At 37.7% G+C, this 14,172-nt stretch overlaps 1 protein-coding gene across 1 annotated transcript in view; it reads right to left on the bottom strand.

Annotated features, from left to right (window-relative positions):
* Nucleotides 1–12,723, bottom strand: part of THSD7B (thrombospondin type 1 domain containing 7B) — a 269,406-nt gene extending 256,683 nt beyond the window's left edge. Inside the window, exons 1-2 of the mRNA XM_005242364.3 lie at nt 12,623–12,723; nt 10,447–10,620 (exon numbers count right to left, since the gene is read on the bottom strand). Of these exons, the coding sequence (XP_005242421.2) occupies nt 10,447–10,585 (139 nt within the window). The 5' untranslated portion in view covers nt 10,586–10,620; nt 12,623–12,723. The remainder of the gene's footprint in view (nt 1–10,446; nt 10,621–12,622) is intronic.
* Nucleotides 12,724–14,172: the final 1,449 nt, after the last annotated feature.

Below are 14,172 nucleotides of genomic sequence, written 5' to 3'. Positions count from 1 at the left end.
GAGACATGCTCACTTATCTACAAAGCAAAAATTGGGTTTTAAGTACTGTACTTTGCAAGACCCTTAGGGCACAATAACATTACTGTTTTCGTTTACTCTGGCTTCCCTGTGTCTCATTTGATCCTTCTCCAGTCTTCAAAATGTTGCAGCTCTGTTTCTATCTCTGCCTCTACACCAGTGTCCTTGGCTAGATGGCAACACATTATACATGGTTGACATAGAAATGCCCAGAAAAAATAAAGCACAAACACACACACAGATAGACACTAACATAAAAGCAACATATTTAACACTCAGACACATCGTAATCGTATAACTTTCACCTCAGTGCTAGGCATACAAGGATATACTTAGGTGGGGTTTTTGGGGGGCTGGAGGGGGTGTGTATGCACACTTTTTCACGTTCGGAGCCAATTCTAAAAGGCAGGTTTTCTTGGCACTTTGCAGAGAAATGCCAAAGAAAGAAGACCGGTATTTCCTTTAAGAGAAAGATGTGATCAATAACAGTTAAAGTTTGGACAAACCCTCATTATCGGATTTCTACAACTTCAAAATGAATACGTCGGCTGCCTGTTAAGCACGGACACAACTTCACGCATCACGGGCTCACTGCTGACAGAGTAAAGCTAAATGCAGGAATACACATCTGCAGAATCACAGATTTTCACACTAGCAATGGTTTACATCAAGATACAACTATACTTGGGTTATGAAATATCTAAGGTCAGTTGAAAAATAGATGTACTGAATTAGTTTAACTGAAAATATTGAAAGCTCAGATAAGTTACTTATCTAGTCATACAGTGCACACATTTAACACACAGAGCTGCAAACAATTACTGAAATTAATTTTCACTTCTGCCTGAATATAGCATTACTTTATTAATACAAGCAAGAATATTAAGGGAATGACAAGAAAACTTTGTGAGAGAGTGCTGCCTTGTGTGTGTGCCATATTTAATATGTGTGTGCCATATTTAATAAAAGAACTTCTGAGAAGTTCCTGGTGTTTTTTCATTACAGCCTCCTTTTAATCCTTGTCTGTAAAAACTTCAACTCTGTACTCCATCCAGGCAGTTGCTTCAAAACTATACAGCTAATACGCATCAGAACTTATTAAAAGTATGGATATAATTTTTCTGTATCCAGTGTCTCCACAGTGAAGATTTTCAACAGCTAGAAGAAAAGTGCTTATTTTGCTTAAAAGCAACTGGGTGATATAAATCAATTTAACTAATGGGTCAAAAGATCTTTAAGATGTCACAAGTACTGAATTTATTTTTGTCTTCAGCAGCTTCAAACTTGTGAAATTTATGTTACAAATGTCATATTGCAGAGAACTAAAACATGCCTCACACATAGGTGGGTATTTTTAAACTATTGATATTTGAAGGTCTTTGGATCTCAGGGATGATGGAATAAACCCCAGATGACACCAATCAGTGAAAAAGTTCAGGTGATAACAAAATAAACACCAGATATCCCCCTCTCTCTGTATTTAATCACATGGCTGGCACCACCAGCCACGTTTCAGACTTCTGTTGACCTATTCAATAGTCCTAATAAAGTCCTAATGAAGACTTACTGAAGTATGCACCTTACACATTTAATTTTTTAAGTATATTGAAAATGTAATAACTTAAATGTCAGGAATTTTCAGCAAGTCATACAGTGCGAACTATTATTGTGAATAAAGCATAGGAACACTTTCAAAGTCGCTGTTGACTATGCCAGGGAATATGAATCATCTCATTACCACCCTGTTCTGTACAGGGTACAGACATAACTAAACTGGTTCGCAGTTACTTGGGCTGCACTGGTGGCATCAGCCCCTTCTCAGTCTTCTGCTGAAAATTTGACAGCACTGCTTTTTGAAGAGACACAAAGAGCTTTTAAAACCAGATCTTGTGGAATACTGGGGCAGCGGGAAACGACAACATACATCAATGAGCGGGCAAAACCAAGCAGCAAATATATTGACTTAAGATAAGAAATGTAGGTTTACAGGTGCCTTCCCCAGGAACAGTTGGGTACCCAAGGCGTGCAATCTGCAGCATGGCAGCGACGTGGGCTCCACGTTTGAGGCGTTGGGCTGGCTCCTCTTTGAACATATGCCCTTTCAAGTGAAATTAATCACTCTATCACTGCTGCAGCATCTGGAGCCATAATCATTACCCAACTGCTGAGAAAGAAATGAAACCGCTAATCACACAGGGAGTAGGGCTTAGCGTTCAGAGTCGGAAAGTTTTTATTAAGTTCTCATTTGAAAAGTGATTTTTCATCACTAGCCTTCCCAGACATGCCACACAAAAGCTGGATATACTTCAGCAACTGTCTACAACTCATCCCCCAGCATATAGACCCAACATATTCAGAACCACTATAATGAGGTTTTAACATGCTTTTCCAAATTTAGCTCTATAATCCTAAATCACTGTTACAGGCAAGTATGACACAGAGATGCATTTAACCATAAACTTTAAAACATCTCTGGATGAAGGAACTGCAGAAGTCTACGCAGTGGTAGACACCAGGCAGTGTGATCAACAGTAAGGACCAGGTACTGCCTCTGAACTCACACACACTGCTCTCCTACTGATCTCGGCAGGAATTCCCTATGCAAACTGAAGCTCATATATTCAAAACTACTATATTAAATGGGCATTTCATCATACCTATCCACTAGCTAAGAGTGATTAAAATAAACCATACAAATACTGTGTCAGTAATCTGGATTACCATGAAATATTCCCCATTCCTTCTAACAACTTCTTTTTGAAAAGGAAAAAAAAAAAAAAAAAAGAAAAAATAAGTTGATGCCAGCGAGACTATTCTCATACATACCAGAGAAAAAAGGATCTTGGGAAATGCAGATATCAGTGGGCAGACTACCCAAAACTCACGTCCCTGGAAAGAGTCAGCTGCATTATCCACACACAGGGAACAACAATATGCATTTTAGGGACTTCTAATGCAATTTTGTGTATTTTCACCCATAATAATTGTGCTCTACACAAGAGCTGAACAAGAAAGTCATTACCCCCCATACTGAAACTGTTCAATTAAGTGATGAAGTGAAACTCTTATTCTAACTAACTTAAGATATAATTATTAAAAAAAAACCTGCAGGGTTCTGAACAATGGCAGCAGAATAATTAAATCTAGTACTCCACTGAAACAGGATGAAAATGTGATCATCCATTTTTAATGCTCTGCCTATACGTAACAACAGAAATCTTTCCAACAGCTGCATTCAATTAAAAAAATATTAACCCCAAGGAAAACGTACAAAAACATCCCCATCTGTTTTTCTTGCCACTCACTGTGCTTCTTTTGTGAGTGAAATATGTACAACAATACAACCCAACAAAGTTGAATGAAAAGTACCACAATTCCAATAATAAGCTATCTTTTTTTAAAAAAAATGAACAATTTAAAAGAAACTATTTTTGCAGATTTTCCCCTGTGACCCGCAGCACTGTTCCCATAGTAACTATTGAGGAAAGAAAAGGGTAAGACGTCTAACATACTTTTCCCAATACCAACAAAAAACAGAAAAAAGCACCTTATTCTCCAAAACTATTATTCTCAGGAAGGGAAGAGGGACATTAAAAGATTAGTGTGAATCTCCTGTGTAATCTAGTTTAAACTACCACCTACTGAACATCTGATGTTGGTTAGACAAAAATATTTGTTAAAGCGTGTAGTGTTTGTGTAAAAGAACTATTGAAATAGCTTTGCAAGCCCAACAATAACAAAATTACCAGGCACAGGCTGTAAAAGCTTACATGTGAATTCGGTAAGCACCGCCATCAGCCTACAGCCATGCTGCTCCACAGGACTTATCTCCGCTGAGGAACTAGTACTCTGCATATTCTCTCCAGCATATGAAGTGTTAATTTTAACACGTATTTCAGCGTTGTTTCTGTTCCTCCTTTGCTTGCCTTTTTAATGTGACTGACACTCTGCACTTCCCCATTGCTTGCTGTAGTGCATTCTTCTAGGAAAAAATACAGAAGCCAGCGATACTTTCTTTAAGCAGTGCCACCAAGAACGTTTCGCTGGTGTCTTCACATCCCTGCAGGAAACCACGACTGATAACAACATGCCAAGTTCTACAGACAAGGAAAAATGGCACCAGTTTCAGCATTTCTGCATCTCCAGTTACACTGCCCAAACTCCTCCAGGAACAATTCCAAGGTCTCTGACACTGGGTGGCATTCTCTGTGCCAACAGGACAGGCTCTCCAGCCACGTCCCATACGCTGAGATTTTAGCCCTGTGGGTTAAGGATAAACCCAGAAGCTACAGCAGACAGAACCCAGGTGGGTACACTATGAGTTGCCGTGGCACATTTATTCAACACAGCAGCAGACCTCAGGTACCTGGAGGAAAGACCAGGCTGGAAGATGAGCTTCCAGCATAGGAAATGTTCTTCAGAAAAGAGATGGAACTCCTCATGTATGCCTGTCTGGTTCTCTGACAAACTCACCAGCATTTGCTGCCTGAGGACACAAGGTCTCCACCAACTTTGAAACATCTCACCCACCTAAATATTACTTGCATGACCACTGCAAAGGGTTATAAAGTAAGGCCAGGGATGTATCTCCATAACTCCAAAACAAGTTGGATTCAACTGTTGAGAAAACAAAACCATATGAAGAGACTATATCAGGACTGGAATGATAAAGGTGAGGTGAAGTAGCGAAAGAATAGGTAGTAAAATCTAGACAAGTGTGGAACAGAAGGGTAAAAGTGTGGTTAGGAATGGGTAAGGAATAATGAAGAAATAAAACCAAATATTTAGCAGTCTGAACTTGTCTAAGGAAATACGAGATTTAGCTTTGAGGCCACCCTTACACCTTCTCAAGTATCAGCGACTGCTACTAGCCAGCATATTAAGCTTTGCTGCTAATAAAATTTTGCAAAACAACTTTCTTTGAAGCTTCAGGTATTATTGGTTTTTAAAAAAGTTTTGCAGAAATAAAAGTATAATCTATATTGTCTCAAAAAATATTCTTTGTAAAGAATTATTTTAAACAAATTTAGAACTAAAGTACTTTTTTTTAATTTAAATAACTTTTTTTAATGGGTACTTAATGAAACTATACCAACACATTAGAAACAACCAAACTACTTCAAATTAAACTGTTTATTACAAAACATTAAAAAAGAGCACCACCTACGAGATTTTGAGATATTTTAAGCCAGGCACTTCTAATTAAAACTGTAAAAAATCAGGGGGTGAAATCTCATCTGATATTTGATATAATCCTGAGGAGCAATGCTAAGAAAAAATTTAATTTGGCAAACCAGTTCAAAGAGAGTATGTTTACTAACAGGGGTCCAGAATAGCTTGATATCCTTAACTCACAAATACATTGCAAGGAACTACCAAAAGAAGAGTTTCTTCAATTAAGTAATAGACTGGCTCAAGTACAAAGTTATAAACTGGTCATGAATAAAGTTAAAGATAAAAATGAGAAGGCTTATCATTTTAGAACAACTTCGCAATCATCAGGTTTATGGCAACAATATGACTAGTTTTAGAATGGAACTTAACAGGGTGTTTTCTTAATTATTTATTAATTTTTGCTGTCGATATGACAAGATTGCAGTCTATAACCCAAGCGAATCACTGCACTCCTATAAACACTTAGTGAAGAACCGTAGAATCATTCAAAGTTTGATTAAATCAAGATGAAATTTCCACTTTAGAGTTTAAATATTTAAAATTTGCTATCTTTGAATCGCTTTTCAGTAAGATTGAGCTCTACTGTCCTTTGAAGATCTGGACTCCTTTTAACATTTGGTGTACATAGGTAAAGTTTGTCTTTTCAGACATAAGGTCAAAGGCACTCCAAACCAGCACTTGGCCTTCCTGATACTACGATCTTAAGAAAGGGCATTTTATGGCAGTATTATCTGAGAACAGAGAACAAAAGATCTTTTTCATCTTAGCCATAACTGGCTCACCCACATTCACAAGTAGTTCAAAGGTTCCTCCACGTTAGAAGTTGTTCTCTGAGAAGTTCATTTTGTACCCTTTCCATTATGGATTGTTTCTAAAGAAAGATCAAAACCCATTTGCTTTCAAATATGGATAATAACTCTGAACTTAAGTTTTTTGTGTTCACCTGGGGCAAGAGAACTTACGGCTCCCCACACCCAGCTCCCAGAAGCCCACAAACATTAGAAGATTAATGGTTTCTTCCTCGGGTCAAAATCTCTCTACTGTGATCAGCTGCATTACAAATCCATTTCCCAGTCTGATATCTCATTTTCAGGCCTCTTCCATTTCTAGCATGGAGCACGTCCCTGCTGTGCTAAATCACCATCCCCATTCATTTTTTGGGGAGAATTATACATGGAGAACTCACTGGGACGCCACATCTGGGCTTCTAATAGTCCCCTTCCTCCCTTCTGTAGTAGACAGAAGTATTATTTCCATATTAAATAGCATTTTACCACAATTAGAGAACTATTTTCCTAAAAATCAGAAAATTTTCATCCTACAAAAACATTTTCGCAATATTCCCCTTATGGAAAAAAAAAAAAAGCCACACCACTGCTTAACCTCCGAGAGCCACCTTTACAGGGTATGTCCCTTGCCCCTTTCATTCTATTAGTATTTTGGCAGAAACAGCACATGCACGGTGACTGAGGTGTAGTTAATGGAGGAACTGGAGACACCAGCAGCGATGGTAGGAGTGCAGCCTGCCCATGCAGAAACTGCAAGTGTCTCTGGGAAGGGCTAATTTCCAGCATTTTGTAATCCTAATTATCAGTCCCTCTCCTGTAAAGCACCAAAAATATTTCCAGTGTTGCACATATTTTTAACTTCATTTAGACTTCAAAACTAAATTTTAGAGTTTCACCAAAAAAATAAACCTACTAGAATCCTGCTGTGGATTCATATTCTATACACTTATAGATTGAATGGCCATCACTAAAACAGACAGATTTGCATTACAGAAGTTCCAGGCACTTTTAAGGACCATTCAAGAGCTGAAGAAAATCAACATGGTGAAATATGCAAATTGCTAATTGGCTATTGCATTAAACAATATTAATTTACAAGGATTTAGATCAAATTAAATTTTGTCAAGATTTTATCACCGAAACTGCTTTGTTAGTTAGCAAGTATTGGAAAATTATTCAGCTATTTGAGGCTGGTGAGTAATTTAATTGATATAATTATTGCTTTCATGTTTAGGTTCGTGGTCACAAAATAAGTATCTGACAAGAAATGTCTTGAAACCAAAAGATAGTGTGTACTGATATTTAGACATTAGCATGTCATCTCTAGAAATCAAAAGCTAAAAATAAAGTTTTTAGGCCACAAATAAACCAAATCCAAGTGATAGCCCTTTGAACAGCTGAGGTAAGAGTATGTATAATCTACCTCACACTGCCAAGTTCTTACATTTTAGAAACGTAGAGCCTAGGTTTTTTGTAGATGCAGTCATTTCAATACAATTGCTTTCACCTGCACCAAGACCACCAAGCCCAGCATGAAAATGTATGGGTCTTCATTAGATAAAGCCAAGGGTTTAGCTGGAAAAAAGCCTGCTTTATAAACAGGGCTGGTATTATGCTGCTTTTTCTTCCCCCCCTCTCCCCAGCCACATTAAGGACACATCTCTGGATTTCTGCATGCTAGGAAAATTTACTTTAGTACCTGTAAATTCATTTTCTTAAAGTCAGAGCTTTTAGAAGCATAATCTTAATTATAAAGCATGACATTTCAATAAGAAGTTGAATTTCTCTGCAGCAGATAAGGAACTTGCCATGCTTGCAACAGACGGTTCAAGATTTAAAACCAAACCAGATAATCTCCTTTACCATTAGGAATTGCTCATTTCTCATTAGATTGTGTCATTAAAAAAACAAAACAAAACAAAACAGCTCTAGGTTTTCTTCCTATCAGAATGGATCTGCTCAGTTCTGACATTAAAAGCTACTTCATTTCAGGTTCACTGTGCTGTGCTTTTATTAATTTATTTTTTTTTGTATTGGCCACAGAAGTCCTCTAACTAGGGGATGATTTTTATTATTATTATTATAGAAAGTACAGATCACATTAGGTCAAGTTCTCCATGACCTACATCCCCAAGTTATTTTATTTATATCCTGCCACAACAGGTTACGATAACCCTTCTATCTCTCCAGATCCACCTGCTCCATTCAAGTTGCCATCGCTCTCCTCCCAAAACATTTCCCTGCAATCCTTTGAAAGATACACCTTTGCGATTAACCACACCTGAAAAATCATTTCAAGCAAAGTAAAAAAATGCACACAAAAGCCAGCCACACATGCCACCCTGACAGCTGGCCGCCATTTACACTCTTTTGTAACTCATTTTAAGGTCACTGCAACTTTACTTTGATATACGTGCTTCCAAACACCTCACAAATGAGATCTGCAACACACGCAGAACTATCAAAAGCAAACCGTTTGTTTCTTACATATGCCCTGATGCTGCAAAGCACATCTAGCTCCTTTTAACCAAGATTCAGCCTATTGAGAGAAATCTCAGCCCATTGTTTTCCTCAGGATGACTGCAAAAGATCGGAAATCAGGATTTAGAAACACTGCCGCTTCACTACTACTGCAGAGAAAGTAGAGGCTTCACAAACACGTTGTTTCTTAGCAAAACAGTGTTTTGGGTGAACATACTATTCACTTCAACCTAGACCTAAACACTCTGGCTTTAAATATAACTTTTCTCTAAGTTTCAACAAAATACTCCAACCGAAAAAAAAAATTGTTTACAAATATAAAAATAATTAACTGAAGGAAGAAAAACCACCTCTTTGTTTTTGCCAAACAGGACAATTAATTTGGCTCAAGCTCCCAAGTTATTTTCATTTGGAAACCATTTCACTCAAAGTCATTTTCTACCTCACATCCCTACATAAACAGAGAAAGTGCATTAAAAAGAACTGTTACGATTTAAGGTTTTTAAAATTACTCTTGAGAGCTCAGATATTTCTAATTCATTGTGGGATTCACAAGAACTGACAATTTTCTTCTGCATCTGGAAGACAAACCTTTACAACAAGCTCATCACATGGCTTTCAGAGCACGGTACCCCACATTCACGCAAACCTGTGCACACCTCTTCTTACTTCTAAACACATCTGCCTTGGATGCCTTAGAAGCATCAATAACTCTTCATTGTCAGCTAGAATCATCAAGCCAAATTAAATTTTTATGACTTCCAATGCACACCCCTGAAGACGACAGTACAATGCACTTCACAACTGAAGACAGACAGCATTGAAGGGTCTAATTTGTCTTAAGAAAACAACTCTACCTTTCAAAGCTGGTTCAAATATTACATTAAAAACAGTGAACTGGAGAAAGACAGTTTATGTTGTTTATTTCCTCTTCAGTTTACATCATTTAAAAAAAGTTTTCAGAAATATAGTATCATATTGTACTTCCCCAGCACTTCACCAGCACTTAGCCTCCCATCCAGCAGCCAGGGTGATAAGCTTGTGTTGATGCTACCAGGACAGGAGCCCTCCCAGAATAATTGTTTCATTATTAAGCTAATTCAGTCTCTTACCTTCTATAGAACTATAATTAAAAAACAAATAACCAAAACAGCAAAGAACCTCTACAAAAAAAATGAAGGAAATTATTTTTCCATCAACTTCAATCACTTTCTTGCTCAGTCACAGAACGCCAAACCTCAATGGGATCCTCAGCAATGAAACCTCTGGTTCATATGCATAGTTTTGATTAAGTATTTTGAGTAAACATTTCCCAAATTTGCAATATATCCATTTCATTGAACATTCTTTGTTGTTGTGTTGTGCTACAAAATAAGCATCCAATGTGTCACACTTAGTTTTATGTACCTGTATCATACCATCTCCTATCAACACCCTGGTCACTAAGAATCGCAGTGCTATCGATGCATCTTCACAAAAGTTTCCAAATGCCATGTGTGCCCAATTTTGAACATTCAAACATTGTGTATCCTATCTGACTGATGGACAGAAATAATTCACTAAATGTACTAGTGAAATTAAAAATAGATCAACCAGGAGTATGGACTTCTGGCTCAGTCCATGCTGAAAGATGCTGGTGTGCCGTTTCATTCAAACATGAAAAGAAAATGATTAAATATTTCAAATAAGAAACGTTAGGACGATGATATCAGAATCCAGTAGAAATTCTGCTTTTGGATTAAACACATTAAGGAGTTCAGAATTATACCCTAGAGTCAGTCTGGTGCATAACTGCAACAGACATGAAGATCACTAATTTAGAACAGAGATTAAACCTTTCCTTTTCAGTTACAAAAACACTCAGAAGACATCATCAGGCTTTTTTAATTTATTATTGAGCTAAAGCAGAATGCAGAAAAGGCAATCACTCCATCCTCAAATACAGGAATCATCTAGTAGATAAGCCAACATATCTTTTTCCTACCTGTTTTCCAGACAAACTGATGACCTCTCCTGGCTTCCAGATCAGCTGTTTGCAACATTAAGAAAACAAACAAAAGGAAGGACTTCCCCAGGCTCTGCCATGCCCAATGAGGAGAAACCCAGTTCTGTTGTAGAAGCATAATTCAGATAATTCAGTCTCTTGTCTTCTTTGGTCCTAGAATTAACAAAAAAAGGAAAAGCCTGCTAAAAGACAACAGCAAGGCAACAGGTTCAACCTAAGGGTAACCTGGTGGCCACTGTGCATTTCATAGTCCCCATGTGCTGGATCTGAGGAAAAGTCTGTTATGGAGACTTCGCTTGGAGAGAGGGAGGGAAAAAAAGCAGGGGAGAGGGGGGAGACTGAGGATAGGGGCAGCTCCTGGAGGACCTGCAGTCCCATCCTACAAAGCCAGCCATTGTAAATGCTTTTAGCAGGTTCTTAAGAAATCTGCCAGTGCAAATAAATGGCAAGGGATCTAATAAGTGCGTGATGTGTCCCTTCTTTTCTCCATTTAATTTACAGGTGGACTAAACCAAAGTTGAGAATGGATTCCAGGAGCAAAATTCAGCTCTGAATACAGACCCATGTCCTACATTTAAGATCCCTGATAATGGAAGTATCAGATCTGGAATTGTTTTAGCTCCATATCATGTGTGAACATGGGATACACGAAAACGACATGAGAAATGCAGCAGGAAAAGCAGGGAAGCAGGGGTTGCTCACCAGTACATGATGAACCAGCCTGAAAGGGAAAACTAGACATTACTCAGTAAATTTCCTGGAACTGGGACTCGCATTCAAGTCCCTGATCTTTGAGCTCGAGATGGGCAACCAGTTACTCCAGAGAGGTCTCCAACTAAGGGTTTTTAACTAAGCCCTCCAACACTTCAGAGTAATACCAGAGTCACGTTATGATTGGGGCACAAATGGATCATGTCCTGTTGCTGGAGCAGTTTTACACCACACAACTTATTAAAATAATCACTGTGTGGTGTTGGAAGCAAGGAAGAACATCTCTCTGGGTCACCCATAAAAAACAGGAGCCCAACTTCTGAATGTCTGCTTCGGAAAACATCCACATTGTTTATATACCATGGAAAAGCTCCAAAGCAAGAGAGATTAAGGCAGGCACACAACACCACAAAAATCTTTAAAATGTTAATTTAGCACAGTAATTTAAATCCGTTTCATCCCAGAAGATAACCAACCAACCAACTACTCACTTAGGCAGATTCTACACGAGTCTCAAGATGTTTTAGATTCATCCACATTCAAGTAGGAAGTTTTGAAGTCTCTAAAAATGTTCATGGTACTACCACATCAAACAAGAGCTAGTTTCTGACGTAAATTTACATATTCATTTTTTCTTTCTTATGTAATAGCTTTTGTATTTATACAATGCTTAAAATCTCCACATAGTTCTATTTATTAGTGATTAATCCTACTTTTACAGGTTAAAACGTCACATCCATATTAGCGTAAAGGAGACAGATAACACCTCGCTTCAAGATTTGTCTTCATTGGCATAATCTTTGTGATTTTCATTAAAATTATCAGTTATTAGACATTTAGTCCAGAAAATTCTATTACATTCCTAACCTTATAAAAAGCAACATTGTCATAATACACAGCATCATTCTTTATAAGAAAATGAAGATAAAACTGAAGATAGTATACATCCTGAATATACAGAAGAACTTTTCATTTCAAGCTGTATTTAAATTATAACAGTTTCTATCATGATAAATTCATGCAATTATATTTAATCAGATATTGACTAGCTACAGTAGAAGATACAATGTAATATCTGTTACCTGGTTTAGTTCATTCCTGCATTTCAGGTGAATAGCATTTCATGTAAGACCTGAAAAATCATCAAGCTAACCAAATACAGTAACGGGGGCAAGGGGCCAGATTTACTGCTTTGCTTATGTCTTCTGGGTTAATTTTATTCAGCATTCACATTTACCTTAGAATACAACCTGCTGAGTCCCAACACCCGGCCCATGTAACGCAGACCACAAGAGGCCTCATATGAGGCACAAGTGAAGCTCTGAAGTCTTGAGCATCCTTCAGAAATGCAATGCAGCAGGGAAGTCCTTGGGCTGGGGTGGAAGGAAGGTCCTCAGACACCCTGCAATTAAGTTTATTTTGCCTATCATAGATGGTTGCTCACCTCACATAGAAGAGCTGAGGAGGAGCGACTCGCCCAGTGTCTTCAGCATTGCAGTTACCATCTATGACAGTCAGAAAACAGAGTCACTGACTTTCTGTCAAGGGAAAAAAGAAGGAATTAGTGACACTGGCTCCAACACTGGTCACACCCAACAATGCAAAACAAGGAAAGAAATTGTTCAGATGCTCAGATTTAAGTACTGGAGAGGAGCCAGCATGTCCAGCCCTGCACAGACAACGCTCATCTGAATCGCAGGGCAGCTCTCCAGGTCCAGCAGAATGTCGTAAAAACAACACATCAGAAACAGGTGGGGGCATGAAACTGGCAAATCCAAGGAAACCTCAGATAACAGCTGATAAAGATGCTGAGATTTTTAATGACGCACCAGTAGCATTCATCAGCTGCTTTCCCGATACACTGCCTTCATCTCAGCATTCAAAGGGTCAGTAAACAGCAGTAAAACCCTGGGAGTAGCAGCCTCCTGCCCAAAACAAGGGGTTTCACATATGTTCATTATTTGGGCAGGACTACAAAGATAACTGGCTGCTGCTCCCCACGGAGCAAGAACAGAGATTACATTAAGTCAGAAAAAATAGAAATAAATTAGACACCACGACACTGATTCTAATCTCACCCACCCCAGCAGAGCTCAATAGAGTCCACCGATTTACACCACAGCAAAGCACAATAAAAATTTGTCTGTATATCTAGGTTTGTATAACACAATTTGGAACAGTAGCTGTTCTGTCCTGATACGATAAAAAATTATTGCACAGGCAACATATGCTATCTACAGAAACATGAATAAATTACATTATGAAGGCCACCAACACTTCACATCAAATTTTGTTACAGTATATCTCAGCTCCCAAATGTGTCAGCGTGGCTAGCTGTAAACTGCCAAATACAGAGAAAAATGCAGAAAAAAAATGAAATTTACATTTTAAAAATTGACTTCACCACGACTAGTCATGACTAAATTCATGTAATTACTGAAATATGTTCAAGGTATGTGTTTTAGTCTGAAAAATATCTCGCTTTTCCACAACTGATTATCTAGATATATTCAATGTCCTTTATAATACAGGTCTACCCAATCAACAGTCTGCACTAACAAATTCTCATTAAATTAAATAATGAGGTGTTGTTGTCATATATTTGAAGGATTAGTCACAAGCATCCTTTTAATTTTTTTTGCTTTGTATGCAATCTTGTTCAGAAAAACAAAGATATCATACATTAGCTATAATGGCTTGGAATATATAGGCAGTCTTGAAAAAGCCACATGCAAGTTTTCTAATGATCATAACAATGCATTTACATTATCTAATCCACTGCTAATTCTCTTAATGATAGGACTGAATAAAACCAGTTTTGAATAACAGACTTAATTTAGAAACCTGCATTACTGCTGAAAACACAGCATTCAAGTGTAGTGTCAAAGTGTTATAAATAAAAAAACATGCATACAGCTGACAAATAAATATCTTATTTCTAAAGTGTTCAAAATTTAATTTCATTTTCAACATCAATGAAATATCCAGCAGCAA

Source organism: Falco peregrinus, chromosome 8, assembly GCF_023634155.1.
Source record: "Falco peregrinus isolate bFalPer1 chromosome 8, bFalPer1.pri, whole genome shotgun sequence".
Taxonomy (NCBI): Eukaryota; Metazoa; Chordata; class Aves; order Falconiformes; family Falconidae; genus Falco; species Falco peregrinus.
Note: the sequence above shows the minus strand (reverse complement) of the source record. Positions and strands in the feature narration are given on the sequence as shown.